Source organism: Anas acuta, chromosome 6 (genome assembly GCF_963932015.1).
Source record: "Anas acuta chromosome 6, bAnaAcu1.1, whole genome shotgun sequence".
NCBI lineage: Eukaryota > Metazoa > Chordata > Aves > Anseriformes > Anatidae > Anas > Anas acuta.
The window spans coordinates 13391089-13413181 of record NC_088984.1 but is presented as its reverse complement, the minus strand read 5'-3'; the positions used below and the strand labels follow the sequence as shown (position 1 = coordinate 13413181).

General features: G+C 36.1%; 1 protein-coding gene across 6 annotated transcripts in view; it reads right to left on the bottom strand.

Annotated features, from left to right (window-relative positions):
- Positions 1-22093, bottom strand: part of PTPN4 (protein tyrosine phosphatase non-receptor type 4) — a 108221-nt gene that overhangs the window by 26241 nt on the left and 59887 nt on the right. For 4 of the 6 annotated variants that reach the window (XR_011098094.1, XM_068687443.1, XM_068687442.1 and 1 more), the window contains 5 exons: positions 21567-21608; positions 21096-21184; positions 15964-16027; positions 9849-10021; positions 5758-5826 (listed from right to left, as the gene is read on the bottom strand). Coding sequence is in view for 5 of the 6 variants with exons in the window: in XM_068687443.1 (XP_068543544.1) it covers positions 5758-5826; positions 9849-10021; positions 15964-16027; positions 21096-21184; positions 21567-21608 (437 nt within the window). In the remaining variant the exon portion in view is untranslated. The remainder of the gene's footprint in view (positions 1-5757; positions 5827-9848; positions 10022-15963; positions 16028-21095; positions 21185-21566; positions 21609-22093) is intronic. The other 2 variants (XM_068687440.1, XM_068687441.1) reach the window with 1 other exon arrangement.

Here is a 22093-nt window from a genome sequence, read left to right as displayed (position 1 = left end):
AGTCTAAAAAACAAAAAGCAAACGTCACGTTGAGTAATCTATCTGCACATACAGGAACGTGCATGTCTTATTGCTTAGTACTAAAGCAGCGGTGATCTAGGTGTAAAGGGTTTTTAACTTTTTTTTTGTTATGTTTATTCCCTCCCTATGTCCTGATGAAGTTCTGAACACGTGTTGCATGCTGTTTTGCTGTTCTAAAGATTTACTAAATAGCAGCTGAAAAAATTCAGAGTTGAGCAAGATGGGTTGTTCTAAATCCTATTCCTTCAGGTCTTAATCCACCTGAAAAAAATCTAGCAGTGTATCGATAACTGAAAGCAGACAATATAGCAGCTGTTTATTTCCTGAGAAATAAGACATCCAGCTTCTTTGAATGGATCACTGTATTTAAGCAGTATTAATTTGATTCAGAAATAATTAGCTTGATATCAAGTCAATTAAACCAATATTCTCATTTACATAATTTGCTTCAAATATGAGCAACTGAGACCTCTTTAGAGATTTTTATTCACATAGCAAATTCAAACAGTTCTGAATGAGTACAATAAAAAGAAACCAGCAGAACTGAAATACATATCTAATGTTACCAGCTCATTATTCTTTTATTAACCAAAGGCAATCATTAGCTAGACTTTGCTGACACTAAGTTTGCAGCCAGCAGATCAGCACCAGAAGCCAGCTCTGCCAAGAGGTAAATTCTACTGACTAGAAAACTAGCTAGGGGGAAAATGCAGATGAACACAGTATAACCAGGGGTAAATTAGGTGAACATGGGAGTGAAGATACAGTACCGACAGACATGTAAAGACACCTACTGAACTATCTTCACGTTCAGTGAAAAATAAATAAATCAACAGGTGGATACAGGAAAGTTTTGGTTCAAATGCACAATAGCAGCAAAAGGGGAATTTTCTTGCCTATATAAACAGAAAATAAATTATGAAGAGAGACACAAGTATGGGCACAGGGAAAAAAAACTTTTTTTCTTCAAAAAATATCACTTATGAGTGCTTCAAAACCAACTCACCCCATCGTATCTTGAATCAGTTTAACTACATTTTGAAAAACTTCCTCAAACTATGCAACAAATTAGTACAACCTTAAAAATAAAAAAGCAGCACCTCCTTCCTTATTGAAATAATCCAATGTTAGGAAAACTCACCTTTTACTGTGGATATGGTCTGATCTTTCAGAAATTATACCACTACCATGATAAACAACTGCAGAGTTTATCAGCAAAGGTTCGTTTCAATTATTTTATTAACAGCTCTAACCTCAGAGTCCCACCCACTCATGTTTGTTGCCTCCATTTCCTGTCTTTGCAGAAATTTCAAAGAAAAAATAACCACACACAGCGCTGAACTTCTCAGTGCTGTGGCTTTTTGATACTGGTTCTCTTTCCAACACTTAGAAATAATAAGTTTTGATGTTTAATTAAAATTGAACATGCATCGTGAAATACTCCTGCACACTTATTCTCTGCTATTAATTTATTACAATACTCAAACTTTCACATGATGTAGTGCAGATGGGAGGAGGAGAGTAAGCACAAAAAACTTTTGAAATGCTTTGAGAAACTTTGAAATTCTGAACTCTGCATTTGTCTGCTTGTTCTGGATACTTCTACTTCACCCCACCACATGGCACTGCTGAGTAACCTGTTTTCAAATTTAATGTTATTTTTGGCTTATCTGCAGAAACATTCCTAAAAAAAGTTGGAAGAAATCACATCTGAGTAGGGCCAGAGACCAAAAACTTTACATGCTCCCAAAAACCAAGAACAGTCTTAGGAGCTGTGATACCATATCAAATATAAAAAACTAGAAGCAGGGATAAAATTATATAACAACCAAAAATAGCGTAACACCAGTGGTATTGACTCAGCTATAGTACACAAAAGGTTTCAAAGCATTTGTTTTGAGGTCCCACAGCTAAAATGCTAAATCCTCACAAGTTGGCAGAGACAAAATTGTTTGGGGATACAGGAGGAAATCTTTTAAATCGTTTCTGTCCCCAAAAGAAATATAACCTGGAGCCACAGCCTTACTTTGTATGTTGACAAGAAGCAAAGGGAATGAATTTCTGAGCAAAACTGGTGACTACTGATTCAGACAAAGAAACTGAAATTATACACAAGTCTGCAGATATACCACAAAATGACATGTACAGTTTAGAGCAGAAGAATTTAAATGACCTGAGTAAATGTATGGTTGAAACAAATAGACTGGATTTCTGGAAACAGAGATTGTAACCTCATGATAGACAGCTTAGAAATACAAACGACTGAAATAACCACACTCTATCACATGATATGTATAAACAACCTTCTCTCAGATTCAGTATATACCATCAGAACTGAACAGAATTAGAATATCTTGCCAGAGAAAGCAATGTTCTTTAAGAAATCTCACAATTCATGACTTGAAAGATAATAGAAGTGAAAAAGTTCAGTCCCTTATTATGCTCCTGGGAATTCTCACAGATTTTTATGGTTTGTAAATATCCTGCAACAAATGAGGCCAAGAGAATAGCTATAATGAAGATGAAAAAAAATCTAAACAACCGCAACAACAGTCTTCTAAATGCTGCAGTTAGTGCTGCATGAAATTACAAAGCAGCATCCACAAAAGGTATTCATCAAATTTATTAGACTATTTCCTTTACAGTAATAGGCCCATTTTTAAAATTAATTTTAAAACATTTTTATGATTTAAAAAAAGTCATGAATACAACTTCAGCTAATTTTATATTAAAATCCTGAGGACAAAGAGCTAAGCCTGACAACTGTGGGTTAAAGCCACCTGCTTCATTAAAATTGATGTTATTTTATTGTATGTTATGTTATTGTAATTTTTTCCATGCCTTGTGCTCTGTATCTATGTTCTATTTGACATGCGAAAGCTGGGTGAACATCACTTGTGGCAGCATCCATTTCCCATACCAGAATAAATTGATAATTCAAATAAGATCTCAATTTAACTAAAAGTATCATTTTCTTACGATGAAAGGATTTAAAAGTTTCCTTATTAGCTCAGTATTAGCTCAAATAGAGCAACTTCTATTTAAATGTGAATGGGAAAATAAAGACTAAATCTGTACAGCTTTAAAAAAAATCCTATTTTTTTTTTCTTTTAAAACTGTCACTGAAAATAAGTATTTTCCTGCAGATCATAACTGATCTTGAATAAATCTTCTGATATGGTACTAATAAAAGCAACAGTAAATATTCAATTTTTTAAGAGGCCACTTCAATCCTGAAAGTCCTGAGTGCAAAGTCAGCATACTTGTACTTTCATAACAAAAAGCAAATGACACCTATAACAACTTTCAAAAGATGAGCCAACTGAAACAAGACTGTCGCTTGAAAGGTTGAAAAGCTGTTCAAGGACATAATTACTTCGTCTAAGAAGAACACACTCAGAAAGAGAAAGGAAGGTTCCAGGAACAAAACCCACGCCATACTTGGAAAACCTTAAAAAGCAAAATTTAGTTTCTGTATGAATACAAGGGCTAATATCTGTTCAGTATTTCATCTTGAAATGCAGATGTTTAATAGACAAGGAATTAAAGACAATGTTTTTAGATTAAGCTCCTTGAAGCACGCGTTGTTTGACAAATGACATCCATTTCGTGGGTTTTTTTCACCCTTTAAAATACAACAAATCTTTAAAATTGAAAATGCATTAATCGCACACTGTGCTGGAGAGGACAAGAGGAGAAGCAGATGATCTATTAAAAGCTTTTCAAGGTGTATTTGTTACAATACACCATTAAATTCAGTCCACTCTGTGACATATGTATGTGTGAATCAGATGTTTATCAGTCATCAACATTACTAAATAACTTGAAAGGTAATTGAAGATGAATGCTGTATTGCTCTGTCTAACAGAAACAGAGGAAAATGCAATTACAGAGGACAGAAGAGTCAAGTATTTTATTAACTAAAAAAAGCAGAAAAGACTTGAGGAAACATCAAAGCAATTCTAGCCACGGGTTTCAGTTTTATCCAGAGTATATATTACAAAAGACAAATGACCCCAGCAATGCTTGCTCTGGTTAGACTCAAAGGGAAGAGTGCCATCTACTGAAATAGAGTTTCTAAAATGAAGCATATGTTCCTCAAAACCAAGTACCGGCCCTCCTCCCTCTCACTTATTTGTGGGAAATTGCCAAGTTCAGAGTGAAACGTGAAATACATAGCGTTTAGCTGATTCATTACCATCTTTTAAACAAATATGAAAAAGCTTAACTGACACCGTGTTGTGCCTTCTGAGTAATAAAGTCACTCCAATTAAAAATCTAACCAGAAACCCTGAGTAAATTAGATTTTTAAAAAAGTCTAGAGCACACAGAACAAATTGGCCTTAGAAAATTGACCTGATGAATGGCCATGTCACAGTACAGCCCAAAAATCCTTCTAATATGGAGCTGGGTATCTGTACTGTGTCCAGCTAAAAACCCAGGATATATTGCAAAGGGAGAAAGGAGTGAGGGAGGGGATGGAGGAAGGAAGAGAGAAGGAGGAAAACAGAAAAAAAAAAAAAAAAAAAAGTAGATTTAAGAAATACCACAAAAAAAGTGGAAAATAAAAAATGCTGGGGGCAGGGCATCAGCAAAAGTATATTAAAGCTAAAGATTCAGTTTTAGTTATCTAATAGCTACTTAATCGTTTCCAAGAACAACCACAAGAAAATAAATTTTACTGATGTTGTTTCATAATTCCTCTGTCATCATGTGGAGAACATCTGAAATTGGGCAGAAATGGTCCCTCAAATGGGGGGGGGGGGGGGAAGTACTCTGATAGAGGAGGGTGATTTGTTGCTTCTTTGGGAGGGATGGGGTAGGGGGTTGAGGCAGAATCTATCAATGCTGTGAAAAAACTGCTGAGCTTGATACTTAAAGTCTGTGAGCATAAACTTGAGTTCCTTAAAGGGTAACTATGTTAAAAGACATTCCCCTGCTCAGTAAAAGTGTAAGCAGATAAAAAGCACACACAGAGGATGCTCCCTGCTCATAAGGATTCTTTATATTAATGATCAGAGTCTATTGCCAAATAGATGCAGCAACACTTCTGTCTTTGAACACTGCATCCTCATTTTTGAATGAATAACTAAATCTATGCCTCAACTGCTTTCTCCTGATCACTAATCCCCTCTGGAACCTGAAACACACAAACAGCTTCTGTGGTTAGCCAGCTACTCTGTGACAGCTTCAGAAGCAGTGCACTCAGTCTCAATTTTCATCCTAAAGTACCTTATTGAGAACAGTTTTATCACTGTAGTCCCATCGAGACAGACATCCACCACAACTTCTTCTAAAGAAAGTATGCATTCACTGTGTTAGAGGTTGAAATATCAGGGATGAAACATATCCACTAACTCAATGTTTTAATAGAACAGCTAGAAATCATTCTTTGCAATAAAGACAGCACAAAAAGGGCTAATAGATATAACTACAAACTACTCAGATGGAAGGCCATTCTCATTTTCTCTGGAAATACATAAAATGAGGAAATATTAAAGAATACTCTTACTGATTGTCTTGACACGAGATTCCCTTCCACTTCTGGCTATCCCAAAGACATCCTCCCACATCAACGTTAACCTCTTTGATAGTTAAGTCATACCACCAGCAACAGTGAATAAAGGTTACTCTATTTTATGTGTTTAAAACCAGCAAACAATGACACCGTAACATCTTAGAAGGTATAAACAGAAGATTTACTGATCCAGTACTGATCCAATGTTAATTGCTTACCTTGCAAATACTCTGTCTTTGTTTGCTCTTTCTTTACCATACTGTACAGACTGGACCTCTGTTCTCCCACTAGAAAACAAAACAAGAAATATTAAACGCCACCAAGTTAGGATATCAATTTCCTGCTTAAAACTGAACCATCTCAACAAAAAGTCCTAAATCCTACTTCCAGTCATGCTCAAGCAATCGCACTAGCATTAATACAGTCCCAGTTTAGACAGCAGTTGGTTAAGTATAAGTCTTCTTTCATATTAGAGTGTAGCTGTAACAAAGACCAATTAACATTAGGCATAACAAAAGCCTTCTCTTTTCATCCTTCTTCTATCCAAAGCAACAAGCAAGTTCTGCTTGTATCTTTTGGATAACACTCCAGACTATAATCTTTCCTGTTGTAGCCACAATGAAAAGTAATGGCATCTCCTCTGTACTTCTCCTAGACTATTCCCTGAATTGTCAAAAACTTAGTTGCTACTTAGTTTAGCAAAATATCATTAAGAAATTAAATAAGCACATCAGGATTCTATTCTGCTACACAATTTATCAAATACAAACTAAGAACTTGGAACTTGCTGACTCTTCATTTAAGACCAGATGTTCTGTGTCAAATCCCTCATATTTCGTAATTTGTTCTGGAAAACAATGCAGTGTTCGTGTCTATCAGAAGTTAAGCATTGGTGTCTAGGGTCCAGCAAAAACTCTCCTTGTAACCACTTTCTCCTTTATTACTTCATATCATGGCACAGCCAGAGAATGCATATACACGACCTAAAAGGATAGCAAAATTACATTGATGCTCTTCTCTGTCCGTTATAGGGACATTTACATTGATATGACATCAAAGAATAATTAGTCTTTTTCATATCCACATTACAGACCTAATACAGCGTTAAATACAATATAATTAGGAAATAAGATGGTAAGCACTTTAGGTTTGAATCTTGTACACCAGATATAAAAGCCAGAATTAGAAACTGGAGCTAGATGGAAACATCCCTCTACCCCAGGCAATGCCCAGTAGCAGCTGCTTTTAGGGAAAGAGTATAAAGAACGAGTCAAACAAAAGATTTCTCTCCCCATATATACTCCAGCTTCATATATCTCCCCATATATACTCCAGTCCAGACAGTGGACCTTCCAAGTCTGATACTGGTCTGTGTTGTGATTGGGAGCAAGACTTTCCATCTGTTTTCTATGTGCTTTTTGGAATTCATTTAGATTTCTAGGCTCCACAACATCCTTTGGAAAGAATTTCAGAATCCACCTAATGAATGCGTAAAGGATGGAGAAATGGGCCAACAGGAACCTCATGAAATTCAGTAGAGAGAAATGCAATGACCTGCACCTGGCAAGGAACAACCCTTGCAACAGACCAGGGGCCAACTGGCTGGAAAGCGGGTTTACTCAACACTGGTGAGACCACATCTGGAGAGATGTGTCCACTTCTGGGCTCCACGGGACAAGAGATGCACGGACATACTGGAGTGAGTCAAGCAAAGGGGTCACGAAGGCAATTAAAGGTCTGGAGCATCTGATGCATGGTGAGGCTAAGAGAACAGGCTGTTCAACCTCAAGAAGAGAAGGCTCAGAAGAATCAAATCAACTTGTATAAATAAATGAGTACTGGGGGAGTAAAGACAACAAACACACTCTTCTCAGGACAAGAGGTAGTGGGAACAATTGAAACATGGGAAATTCTACTTAAACAGAATTACAAAACAAAATACAACAACAGTAACAAAACACAAACCTTTTTTACTGTAGCTTTTTTTTTTTTTTCCAAGAAATCTAACACTGTATTTGCACTGCCTCCTACTAATAATTCATTCAATGTTTTCAGAGAACTACACACAAAGCTTCAAGACAGGAATAGCTTATTTATATAATTGACGTTCCTCCTCTCTCTTCCTATATACATTATTTTGCATTTTTTGGACGTTCAACTTTAGCTGCCGTTTTATTGCCTACTCATTCTTCACTGTGACATACCAAATAATCTTTCTCTAGTCATCTTAGCTTTTTACTACAAAACCGCATATGACTGGGAACTTCCCTTCGTTATGAAAATTGGACCTAATTGTTGTTTCCCACCTCGTTAAATCAGTTGCTAATATACAAGAAAGCTCTGTGCTCTGTTTGGCAGCTTAACTTCATCAACTAGGCGTTGGTAAGGAACACAGTGAGTGCCACTTTGACAATAAAAGGACAGTGTACAGAAGTCAGATTTTCTCATCAGTAGTCTTTTTGATCCCTCCTGGAAGTTTGTTGGGTTTTTGTTGTTTTTTAAAACTTTAAAATTTGCTGCATTAGAACCTTTTAGTCCAATAACTAATTGCATAAAATATTTAATAGTTCAACAATTTCATACCCCTGATTTCTTTCAGAAGTGGAGATAACTCTGTCTAGCCCTGGCAGTTCAGAATTTTATTAGTTCATTTTAATTACAGAAATGCTGGCTAGGAGGCTCTAGTCTAACCTCCTGCTAACACTAAATCTTGTCTGGCCATGGTTTTTGTCTAGCCAAGTTTTGAAAGTTTCCAAAAACAGAGATTCCACAACCTCTCTGGGTAACTTGTTCCAGTAATGAATTACTCAACCAGCAAAAATAAAAAAAATAAAACAAACAAATGAACGCGTCCAATTTGAATCTTCAAGGCAAATGTGTAACGTCCTTGTTGTATCACCAGCACAGGTTTGGTTCCATCATTTCTGAAACTGACCTTGAATTAGCTCTAGGCTTATTACCAAAGCCTCCCTTAGCTTCCTCTTTAACAGATTAAACAAGCCCAGTGCCCTTAACCTCTCCTTGTGTGCAATGTTACTACTATTATGCTGTCTCTAAACAAGCTCTCAAACTACGTGCAGAAATTCTAGCCTTTTGGCTGCTTCATTAACTTTAATGACCTTCCTCATTTTTATACAGTTTCCCTTTTCATCTTACATTAACATAAGTTGAATGTCATCATCAAAGAGCTATTCTGCTACAGCAACCATGATGATTCAAATTCAGAATCTTTACAGAAATGAAAAAGCTCCCCCAGATTCATGACAGTAACACTGAAACCAGTCTCAAATACAGTTCAGGATCGCAGAATGCTGTTTCTCAAATGGATGCTGTGAACGCTGGTCAAAGAAACAGATGGTATAAAATTTAGCCTCTCAATTACTTTCCTTTTTATACATTTATGCAATTCACAAATGTAACAGAAATAGCCCATTATTGTGCTTCCTAGCTTTTCATCATCTCCCTTTGTACGTCACAGACACTGTTGCCATTCTAGACAGCTGATTAGTAGTAGCTCCATTACTCCCTAGTTTAGGCACAATTTAAACCATAGGCATTCTGCCTCACTTGCAGAGACAGTTAACACAGTTACTTTACTTAGCTTGTTGTTTTTTTTTTTCTTTTAAAACATAAAACACTTTGAAAAACCATACCATTCACTGGCATTACAATACAAATCATATTTGGGAATTATAGTTATGCCTCTGTCATTCTTCGTGCTTTTTGCCTATTATATCAATTTCATCCTTAAAAATTATGGATTTCATTCCACCCTTATTTTCTAAACTTCTGCTTCTGGTGCCGAGCATACATGTCTTTTGTCTTCATCTAGTTGCTTATTTGTATGCATCTTGCTTAAGTGGGCTTTACTTGTACAAGCTTCACTTCACTGATTTTTATTTGATCTTTATTTAGGTCTGTTTTGTTGCTGTTGCTGCATGCAGGATCTGAGATCCATCAGCTTTCAAAAACACCAGGCCAAACACTTTGAAGTTCTGAAACAACATTTTTTAGAAAGAAAAAAAAAAGATAAACATAACCCAGCAGGTAGGCAGGCAAAGAAATGCAGCCTGAGAGACAGCTACAAAGTATTAGCTTGATAACAACTGCTAATATAACAATTGCGTTTTCAAATTATTTCAGAAAATTACTGACTCATGCCAAGAAGTGAGAGGAACAGTTGCAGGATTCAAAAGCCATTTGAACGATGACACTGTTTAACCTAAATTCTAGGTAATTCCCTGTGTTTATTTATGAGTTACCTGTTCTTTTATGTTTTCCCATATATTTCAAACAAACCAGCACTTACCAGTACCGGAACTTTGAACCCAAAGTGAAATAATGTGCAAAAAAGTTCTTTTGAGGGGGGAGCGGTCTGTCCAAACGGAAGAACGTGTGATGTTCAACACAAGCTTTCCATAAATTCTTACACGCTCGGTAGTTCACCATATTGAAACCCAGTAATGTTTCTCTAGATTCATGCTAGAAGTGGGGAAAAAAAAAGGGTTTCAGATAATTATTCACAGTTACATTTGAAATAAAGATAAACACAATTTGCATTTTAAAAATATATTATTTTTGAAGAGGTTCTCTAATTTTACATTAACTTTATATATTATAAGCCCTTTTTTTTTTTTTAAAAAAAAAAAAAAGAAGGGGGGTGGGAAGGCTCTTAAAAATGCCTTTAAAGAAAACTCTTAAGTCTGTAGCCATTTTATTTATTTTTTTATTTATTTTTAAATGAGCCTGTCCGAAGGTTAACATACTGTTCAGTGTTGAAACAAGTCTAGATGGGATGAAACGGTTTCAAAAGGCAGGACCCAAACTGCATCAATAAACTCCTGTGACCAGAGAACTCAAAGGCAACATTTCAAGATTTCTACAGTTGAGATTAAGAATTTAATTCTCAAGAACAATTAATAAATTAGTAAATTGGGTTCCTACTAAAGGAAAGACAAGCAAAGTTGCAAAGCAAGCTCAGCTATTCTGCCTGTTGAGGGAGCTTGATTACAAACTTTATAGGCCAGAAAACATCAGCACACTGCTTTCTTTTCACATTACTAAATCTTCTGCAATATTTAGCATACTTTCATTGCTTTTAGTTTGCAGTAAACCCCTTTTCTAACTCTAATTTTGCTGGACTACTCACTTTCAGATTTGCTGAGATACTGGGGCACAGACCCAGCACTGTTCAAGCAGTGTTGTATCTGGGAAGTCAGTAGGACTAATGGCTAAGAAAGACACTGTGCTTTCTGTCACACGATGAATTTAGAGTAAAGAATAAACCGGATTATAAAAGTAAACAGCAAATTATAAATATCTACTGATGAAATTCAATAAATTATAGGCAATAAACTAAAAACTGATCATGTACATCATGATCTGTACAGTTAAAAAAGGCTTTCCCCAAAATCAAAATATATAACAACATTATAAGCAAAATACATTTCTATCCTACAAGACAGTATCTTTATATAAATTATGGCTTGCATCGTCAAGATCCAAAGGATGAACCAGCTAAGATTTTAGATCCCAACAGAAAGTTCTTATGACGTAGCAAATTCTAGTGCTCTGTCAGCTTTTTACATTCTTGGAAAAGAGAGTTTGACAAGTTATGTGAACTGATGACCGTGCATTTTTCATGTCACTCTTAAAGCACTATAATTATGGGTTGGGGAAAAAAAATCCTGCTGTTCTCCCTAGTTTATATTCCAGAGAATGAGCTGATCTGGTTCTCATGTCACCATCTGATCACCACATCAGACATGAAGCATGAAGGAGGAGCTGGTAAGCATGATGAGAAGGAGCTGCAGCTAGATCAGCTTAATTGTAATGCGAAACAGCACTTTCACAGGAACTTGGCGTGTTAGAGCTTTAAAGGTACCTTAACAATAGTTCTATTCATAGCTTCTAAAGCTTTCATTGCAGCGCAGAGAGAAAGGATTCTCAGACCCTGCCCTTCATTTCAGCTACAGCCAGGAATCAATCTTTAGGGTAAAGAAGAATATAAGATACGGGTCCCTAAGCGCACCAATGCTGTTCCTATCTGCCCTCACAGGTTCTCTATAAGTTGGGCACTTGAAACTTATCTTTGCTGATGCTGCTAGGGTGCAGGCCCCAGTTCTGCTGCTGACTGGTAGCAGGACTTAGAGCAGATTACCCTGGTTTTCCCTGAAGAACAATAGGCCTGGATCAATTTGGGCTCAGAACAAGGTCCCAGGACCACATTTGTTAATGTTGGTAATTCAGCCAAAAGCATTAAAATAACACAAGGGTTATAAAAACATTCTTAGGGGCTGCATTATAGTGTGAGGCTCAGGGAAGATGCCGAATGCTCTGTGAGATGTCAGAGATATTTCAGGGTTGTAGGTCTGTTGAGACAGTGTTAGAAGACTACCTCAGGGAGTCACAGTTGGGTTCTCATCTGAAATAACTACCTCACTAATTGTGCCCGTGGTTCCTATTAGAGAGAGGAAACCAGTTAGCTTGCTCAGGGGGGGAACAGGGAAGCAGTTGGGATGCAATACAGGTGATCAGAGGCTCAGGGCCTGCGGGTGAAACCATAGGGGAGGCAAATACCATGTAAATTCATTTAAATCATAACCTTTAAAATGCACACTGTGTGTCAGGTTAGCTGACTATCTAAGTTACCTATACTATCTAAGAAGAAACACTGGAAAGAAAAGCGCAAAGTGAAGTCTAAACCATGTTTGTGAAGCCTTTTATTAGAAGACAAAAAATAAATAAAAAAAAAAAAGCAGCATGGATATTGCTGTGCCTCTTGCATACAGCAGCTTAGTCCCTGAACATTTGCCTTGGGTAGCCACATTCATTCAAACCCACCTTTGCTTGATTTGACGTATGGACTTAAAAGCAGATCTCTTACTGCTCAGGAGAGAAAGTGAATTAGAAAAAAATAAATTCTCCAGTGGGTCTCCTTCCCTTTTCCTAAACAAAGAAATACCCCAGGACAAAGCAGTAACTCCCCACCCCCATCTCCAAGAGAACAAAGACTAGCACTTTATAAGCAGATGCCCCATAGAGTTGAGATATTCCTTCTTCCACAAACAGTAGACAAAAGTCCTGTGAAAGCTTAAAATGTAACACAGATTGTGCCAGTAGTATCAGCTATTCATTCAACCCAATGGCAAAAACTTAGATAGGATTAGGAAACAATCGGCTCGGCATCTAACAAAAGCTGGTGTTACTTCAGTTCAAATATGTCTTTTGGCAGATAAACCCATAGATCGCTTTGTGAATCTCGCCCAAGTTCTTTCTAAAAGTCAGGTGGGGCACAAATTTCAGAAACATGATGTATAATAAGGAAATTTTTGTTCATACACTGAAGCCAGGTCTCTGTCAGGGACAAAATCCATGATGCTGTTTTGTTACAAACTCGAGTAATTTATCAGTGGATATCTGGGCTCTAAAAGAACAAAGGAACACACTGAACTGCTTATTTGGCTGTCAAGAATAAAGACTACTAAAGTATGCTGGACAGCATCAGAAATTTGATGCTGACTGTTGCCATTACTGCAGCTAAGGGTGCAATCACCTAACACCGAAAAAACTACAGGAAACATCTAAAGAAATTAATATATACTGAATAGTTCTTGAACAGCTTCAAAGTGTGCAAGAGAAGCAGCTTAAGGAACAGGCTGAATAAGCAAAAATACAGTGATGCAAAGTCCAGGGTAGAAAACAGCAACTGCAGTTACAGCTTAGAGGGCTTCCACTGTTGGGTGAAGAAATTGTACGTGTAACACTTCCCACCCCCCCCATCCTGCCCCAATCCTAAACAAAATGGAAAAGAAAATCTACTCCAGTGTGTGTGTGCTTCAGTTATATACTTGACAGACTACACAACCAACTTTAATTCAAGAATGTATTATACTACCACTGGAAAATCACTTTGACATTAAACTGCTTCATCTCACTTCCTGTAAATGATTTATTTAGAACACAGATATAATCTACTAAGAAGCAGTCAAATAATTCTTTACTTATGTTGATGCCTGTAAGCAATGCCAAGTCAGGGAATAAATGTAATAAGTGATTAAAAGATAAGGCGCTTGCACTTTCAAGGACAATTGCAATTAAAAGCTCTGAACACTCATTAGCAGTATTTGAAAAATACCTATTTCAGACTACTCAAAACCCATACAGTCTAGAAAAAACACTGGAATTTTTTTTCTCCCAAGTTCACCATTTTAATATCCTATATAGCATCTCAGCTTTTCATTAGAATAAATATGGTTGCTTAGCTGTAAAATCTCATACTTACACACAACTTTGAAATATACCATCAACATGACACAAATGTGTTTTCACTGCTATACTGAAAACCCGTGCTTTTAAATAAACACTCTAAGTACTAGACCAGAGATATCTTACTTACAAAATGCGTAATCGGACTTATTTCACCTTGTTTCTGCTACCAGAAAGGAGCCATTTAGCCTCCCTTTATTGTTAAAAAAGAAGGGAAAGGGAAAAAAACTATACACCACCAGAGAACAACTTGACCCATCCTAAAACATGCTTCCAATTCATGCAACAAGTTTCACCCTTTGCCTGTATCCTGGTTACTACAGAGGAAGTTTAATGATTAGTTTTGGTACGCTAAATATTATGAAAGTATGTTCCTTTTAACCTAACTGAAGCTGAATGTAGGTGAGATGAATCTTATCCTCAGAGTCTACTCAGGGAAACTAACTCTGGAAATAACAATTTTAATATTAGATGTGATTAAGAAGTTTAAGTATGCCTTCTTTGGAAGCCAAATTTGAGCTTTGATCTTAAGATATTCATGACTTGGAATGAATGAAAATGAAGTTCTTGCCATCAATTTTCATCTGATACATAAAGAAGAACAGTATGAGACTTTTTAATTTGTTGCCTTAGATAAGATATCTCAGAAGAGAAATGACATTAGTTGCATATACCAACCCCATTCTGGTGCAAGTAGCAATATGCAGGGTATTAAAAAGCAACAGAAAGTACAAGATACGGAAGTTATCTTTATATTGCTTCCAATTATATGCAGAATTTTTTACATATTAAAGTTATATATCAAAACATAATTTGATCATTGGGCTGCCAGAAATCAGTTTGCCTTTGGGAACTTGCCTGTAGCTCCTCCCTGGTATTAAAAAAAATCCTGTGTCACCATGATGAAATACTCCCCTTCCCCTTTCTGCATCATTACCATTTTTCTGCCTATATCAAGAGATACTTCCATTTATTTCATGTAATAGCCAAAGTTCACTTCTTTCCACACAATTTCTCCAAAACGCTTGTTTAACTCCCTCTAACTCCTGTTCCCATACTTCTGGGCTGATAGCTACTCCTGCTGCTCCAAGCACAAGTGTCAAACTTCTCCTGGCAGCTAATGTACGGCGTGTCTGTATTTAGGCAGTTCCATCTGTGAAGAACTTCAAACTCCCAGGACTCCTTCTAAAGGATCTCTTTTACACAGTTCAACTCCTGGTTTCAATGCTCTTGCTGGTCACAAGCCATTGGCCTGTTCTGATGTAACAGCTGTTTCTTCCTTCCCTTTTTGTTGTTTAACCATATTGCCTCTGAATCTGGAACAGTCCTATAACACTGAGGGATGCATTTCTCCCCAGAACCTCTTTTTTTATCCAGTTAGCAACTCTGCACTTTAGGTCTTCAAATCTTTTCAGCTGTAAGTAAGAACTGTACAAAACCTCCTAACTAATCTGATGAGTTAATCACATAGCCATATTTTTAATTAATTTTTCCCCCAGTGATATGTCTGTAAGGGTTTAGATTCTTATCTCTTGGAGGCATGCACCAATCCATTTCTTGCCAAATTAAATGCTCAATGGTCCTGTGGTGTTTCATATGGTAGCAAACTCCACAAGTAGAAAAACATACATATTTTTCACATAAAGCTTCAATTTTCTTCTAACAAATAGAGAATTATGCATAAAACAATTACCATATGTAATTTTAAACTGCAAAGACATTCTTCTCTTCCATTTAAATATAAGTAATAAAGCCGACTTGTATTACTGAATCAGAATAATACAAATCAGCATGTTTTAATCAAACACTTACAAGCAGATATACAAGTGAAGCAGCATTAAGTACTGCCTTTAATTCTAACTCGCTTTCTTCTGAAATTTAAATATAGTATTGATTTACTTTCAACCTTTGCATTATATAAGCAATCATTATTCCCTGCATACAAATGTAAAACTAAGTATTTAGGCAAACCAAATGAAAGAAGTCTTATAAAACATTGTGATGGCCCATTTGACAATGAAAATAACCAGGAATTGGATGAAAATGGAGTTCTAATTGTAGTTAAAGGCAAGAACCAACATAGTATCAAATACAGACATGCAGTATTGAGAAATTTCATTGCTCATTTTTGAGACCAAATTTAAAACAGTACTCACCAATTCCTTCCTAAGTTGAATAAAAAACTGCTTGCACTTGAAAGAAATTTTTACAATCTTCAACCTAAATGAAAAATAAAACCAGAATATTTAAACACTTAATGTACTGCATCATGGTTAAAGGCTTAAATATACCTACTGAAAATATACTTTCTAGAGGACAGATTTCATTTCATTACCATGAAATTTCTATATACAGAAATAAGAGATTAAAGATTATATAAAATAACTTGCATTATTTGAAATTAGTAAGCCATATATCTAAATTACCTATCGAATTTACTTATTTCTATCCTAAATGCAAGGCAGTTGCTCAATTTTGTATTTTCCCAGCTCCTAAACCCAAAGAGCTATTCTATCTTCAAGTCATCCCAATCTGAAATCCTCTTTTTTGAGACCTCTTTTGTTATACTTTAGAATTAAAAACAAAAATCATACACACAACCTATCAACTCCATCTGATTCCTGAAAGACATTATTTCTCTATGTTCTTCCTCATCTCAAGATAAAACCAGAAATTGTTAAATAGTAAAATATCTGGGACAAGGTATAAGCATGAAGATAAGGAAAAAAGGCAAACAAAAAGGGAAACAAAAACAGCAAAAAGCCCACCACACCGTAAGCAGGAATAGTCATTTGAAATATTGCATCACAGGAAAAATCAGCCTACAGATATTTTCATCTTGTAGATTGTCTATAAACATGTGAGATGCTGACAATAATTCCAGACAATTTTGGATGGCCAGTTTAAAGCTAATTATGCTAAATGGTAAAAGGTAAGTCGTATTTCCACCATAACCTAATTATATACTTAAAAAAAAATAATAATACTTGGATTGTGCATATCCTTTGTTTAATTTACAGGAATATTATTTTGGTCAAGAATAAAAGCAATGTTACAATTGTAACAAGAAAAAGCAGCAACTTTTTTTTGTGGTGAATCTGAAAAGGAATATTCAGTGTGATACTGCAAACTGTAAGATGCTCAATTCCAACATTGTCTCACTCAAACCTGATTTCACTGACAATTTTAATGAAACTCAGAGCAAAAGAGAATCTGGATAAGAGTTAGATTTTGGTAAATTGTATAGCAAACTCTTCAGAGGTTACAGTTAACCTGTTACACTGCACATTTATACAGAGCACTGTTACTAATCTGAACTGATAGTCTCTCCACTTCAAGTTATTATATTAGCTTAGTAAAGCTACCAAGGAAAAAAAAAAATATGACAGTGAAGATGGTCCTACAATTTGTTAGATGAACTTATTCCTTAAGAACACAGAGGAAACCTCAGAAACTGCTGGAATTACTACTTGCATATTGAATAAAAAAACTCTATATTGGAAAAGATGAGGAGCCAAATATTAACAGACACCTAAAATAGAGACAATTATATATAATATATAGAAAATATAAATTTTCTTAACATAGCCAAATGAAGACTTTTCTCCAGCAAGTTATTCACAGCAGGAACCAAATGCGGATGTCCTAATCTGTAGAGAGAAACTCTCTCAACAATAATATAGAGGAGGTATATGGTTATTAGCCTTTAAATTATGCTTGCATCTGTTTTTTTCTTTCCTAATTGTGCTATTAGGAAAAAAAGTTATAACTTTGTCCTGTGATTTTTTTTTTCTTGGTGGAGCGGTTGTTGCTGTTTTTTAATTATTAATAGAACATTGCAATTGGAACTTGTCATGATCTGTAAAAGGGGCTACCACTTATCTATTGAAATCAAACAATTTCATTGGCAATGCAGCAATTTTCTTAGCAACTATGACAAACAAGGTCCTAAATTTGGTACAGGTCCTAAATTTGCTGAATGGGATAGCCACTAGTCATAGATAGTCATAGCATTCCAACTGTGGAAATAGATAAAGACATTAACTACTACCTAAATAGTCTAATATAACCAAAAGCATGTTACAATCAATTTTCTAAAATTTTGGGGTACAGTACAATTTCAGGAACATTTTAATACACATCTTTTTCAAAAACTGAACTGTGCATGCTTTACAGCAGATCAGATTTGCTTAGCATGCTAACAGACTGAAAAGAAATGCAAATTATTCTACCATCATTTACTCTTTTTTCCTCTTCTGCTAAGAAAATGACTTCCTCTGATCACTCACAGAAAATGAAAAGGTGAAAGCTACACTCCTCCCCCTCTCCCCCCCAACCTTTTTTTTTTTTTTTTTTTTTAACCCTACTCCATAATTCAAACAGAGTGAGCTCAGCTGGCTGTTAAGCCTGAAACCACTAGGAAGAGACTCAGGATTGTAACATTTACCAATAAGGTCTAACTCAATCCCTAAGAGACACCTGAACTCAGAACTCCAGTAGGCAAAATCCCTTGGAGGTTTTCTTGCAGCGAATGGGAACTGAGGAAGGAGGCCACCCTTCAAGGACAATCTCAATGCAGAACAACCCCGATGTGCTAGAGCACAAGCAGGCATGGGAGGAGGCCAGCTTGGCTGGATGCGGAACTTCAAACACAAAAGGGAAGTATACAGAAGGTGGCAGCAGGATCAGACTACCAAGGAAGAATACAGAAGTGTTCCCTAGGCATTCAGGGATATAACAAGGAAGGCCAAAGCTCAACTGGAGTTGAAAGTGGCAATGTTCAAAAGGGAAAGCTTTCCAGGGAAGCATTCAGTAAGAGAGAGACAAAGGGAAGTGCATCTCCACTGTACAGCAGGTATCTAGTAACAAATTACAGGCTAAGGCAGGTACTGAACACTTTCCTCCTTTGGTCTTCAAGGAGATCTGCTCCCTGGATTCCCAGCTCTCTGTATCTGGTAGCATGGTTTGGGAAAAAGAGGAACTACCCACAATACAAGAAAATCAGTTTAGGATAGACTAGATAAAAGGCAGTCTCCTTGATTTTGTCTTATACTTGCCTAGTCTCCCTCCTCTCTTCTCCCCACGATCCCTGCTTATAAAGATTGCATTATGTAATTTAGACACAGTATTAAATTGAGTGGACCTTTGGAAAGGTGAGAGGCATATTACTGAGCCATACTGTAAGAACTGACATTGCAGACCTTTACTCATAGCAAAAGAAAGCCTATGGTAGGATGAAACTGTGTATGTGCACACAAGTGGGGGGCAGGGTGTATTTTTTTTTCCCCAATTTATTTTTCTTTTGTAAAGACCAATTATGTTGGTACTACAGCCTTCCCAGGAAGAAATTAATAACCCTGATGTCAGCTGATATGGCTGAATACAAAGAAGAACTGTTTAGGTAATTACACACACACAAACCACACTAAGAATTTAGATCAGCATCCCCGGCATGCAAACGATATGAAACAGTTCACAGAAACCTCTAGCTTCCAGTAGGGACTTGCAGCTTAATTATGATTTACATTGTACATACTCAGTAATTTACTAGCATGCTGTATAGAACCTATTTCTACTATTACTGTTTCCCTCCCCAAAAAACAGCAGTAAAAGCAGCCTGGATTAAAAACATCCTGATTATTACAGCACTGCATTTATAAAGCAGCCTTAACCCAGAAATACCCCTAGCACTTCAGAACTCTTGGAAATGAAAGGTTTCTTTCTTAGAACAAGTTGCTATTATAAAGGTAGGTCTGACTATCACAGTAGTCCCAGACTTAACATTTCAAGATCCAGTTTTCATTTACCAGACTAATCATGGAGATTGAAAATGTAAACGCTGTGTTTGCCTCAGGCTTACTTTTCTTTAAATGCTTAGAGGCAATATGTTTACTGTGTTCAATTATATCTGTTTGTGGAGAATGCTTTTGTCCATAGCTCGTTGTGTTTATCTGCTAAAATTTGATCATTCACACTGCTTCTCAACACAGTAAACCCCAAATTAAATAACATCCTACAACAAAACTTGAGATTAAGCTAAACACTGAAAACCCAAGTGTCTCAGAAGTTCAGTGGGTTGAAGAAAAGATGTCATTATCATTTTGAATGTCTGCAAGAAAGCTTACTAAGTGAAAATAAGTCACTGACTACAGGTAATGGATCTTACCATACACTAAGAGGAAACAACAATCAAACAAGAATTTCAGGTGCCCATATCTGGAATTCAGAGAAAAGCTTTTCCAGTTTCAGCTGGGGTAATCAATTTAATCTGTTTATATGAAGATGAACTTAGAAAATTCCAATGCTATATTGCCTAAGATCACAGATCATCAGCAAATGAAAACGTGAAATGTTTTCTAATACGAAAAGCTCTTGTGCCTGGTAAACTCATGTCTATTACAATGATTTTATATGGCTGACAGCCCACTCAGATCTTGATTATAGTATGTACAGGGAAGTATGTAGTGAGAAGGACTGTAAGAGCAAATTCAAAGCAGGCAAAGGAATCTAAGGGGAAGTTACTTCTTAGGGATGCAAAAAAAGGCTTTGGGGAAGGTGACAAACTTGGGTAAAGCACTAGTGTGATGTAACGAAATAGGATTTCTCTTCGATCTTTCCCCTTCTGACATGAGTAAGTAAAAACAAGATCCCAATTTAAGAGACTGATGATCTCATCATGTTAACTTGTTTACTGAGGGTAACTCCATGCTTACATAACAGAACAGCTTTACAATCTATTTTACTTCAGAGAAGTGACAGCCTTTTCTTCGATAAATGCACTTTTTGAACTTTATTGTGAAAATGGCTATCTGTGGATGAAGGGAAAACAGTATCTCTGAATGCTACTCTTCAGTTATCCTCAAATAATATATCTAAGCTAAATTTAACACAGGAAGCACAATTAAATTATATGTGATGAAACGGATCACAGCAAACACTTTTCAGGTTAAGATTTGTAAGTTTAGTGGTCCCTTGAAAGAATAACCTAGAATAAAGTTGACATTACCGTAACACTGGCTATACAGTTGATTAAACAAAGTACGCTTACAAACTCATAAAGAAGTATTAAAATTAATTATATTTTGCACCACAATCACTTAACAGCACAGCATGCAGAACAGGACAAAAACCCATCATAAATTACCCATTGCACAGCATGAGGTAAATCATTTCACCTTGAGATATTATAATTAAGTTTCAGTCTTCTTTAGAGCATGTGACACTGACAGTGGTAAAAATATGTTTTGAAATACCAAACAAAAGCACTACTTTAAACAGTTATCCTTACCATGGAAAGGTGTTAATTCGTACTCTGTTCTTAAAAATTAGTATTCCACCTGACATCACTCCAATCATTATTTCATTGTTACTCTGATCCTTCAAAAGAGAAAAGAGACAATGGTTTGAAAAACAATATAAACATCTTTGAAATCTCATATATATTCATTCTCATCTCTCTCTCTAAACACAAAAAACACAATAGCAAAATAGAACTTGATTTACATGGAAGGAAACCTGTTTTAGTAAGATGAGTAGGAATTACATTATTCCCTCCTAATTCGAACAAGCCCGTATGTTTGCTCTAAGCCCTTTATAAACTACCACAGAATTTTAATTTTCTAAGTTAGATCTTCCATCTTCCTCCAACATTGAAGAAACAAAAATAGAGAGTATTTTAGCAGCTTATTATGAATAACAGCACTAATAGATTGGCTTGGCGTTTGCTATACTAAAAGCAACCAGCGACTTAAATTCCTACCTGAAAGGAAATTGCAATCTCAGAACACAGAGAGGAGAGATTCTAAAACAAATAATATTGTAAGCATATTTAAACAGCACATTTTCCCTCAAATATTTATGCACTCTAATCAAATGCCTGCTACAGGTCTCTCAACACAGGTGCAAAAATAGGAAGATAGAGACAGTAGTGAAGTGCAGTACTTATCACATTATGCTGCATACTTCTCTAACATTAGGGAGTTAGACAAGAATATTTAAAAAAGAGCTGTCTTATTTACTAAAAACGATTACATTCAGTCTTTGGAGAAATAGTAGCACTGTCATGGCAAGTTGTTTCAAGATCTCAAGCTACCTGCTTTACCAGATAAAACTATTTCACTGTACTTATTACGAAGAAGTAAGCTACTAGGTTTCCACACACACTCAATTATTCTTCATGATCAGACTTTTCATTTAAAAGCCCTGGTTTCAGATGTATATCCTTCATAATTTTAACCTCTATTTCATTTTTGAATTTACAGCGGAAGGATAGGTAGTGATTTGTTT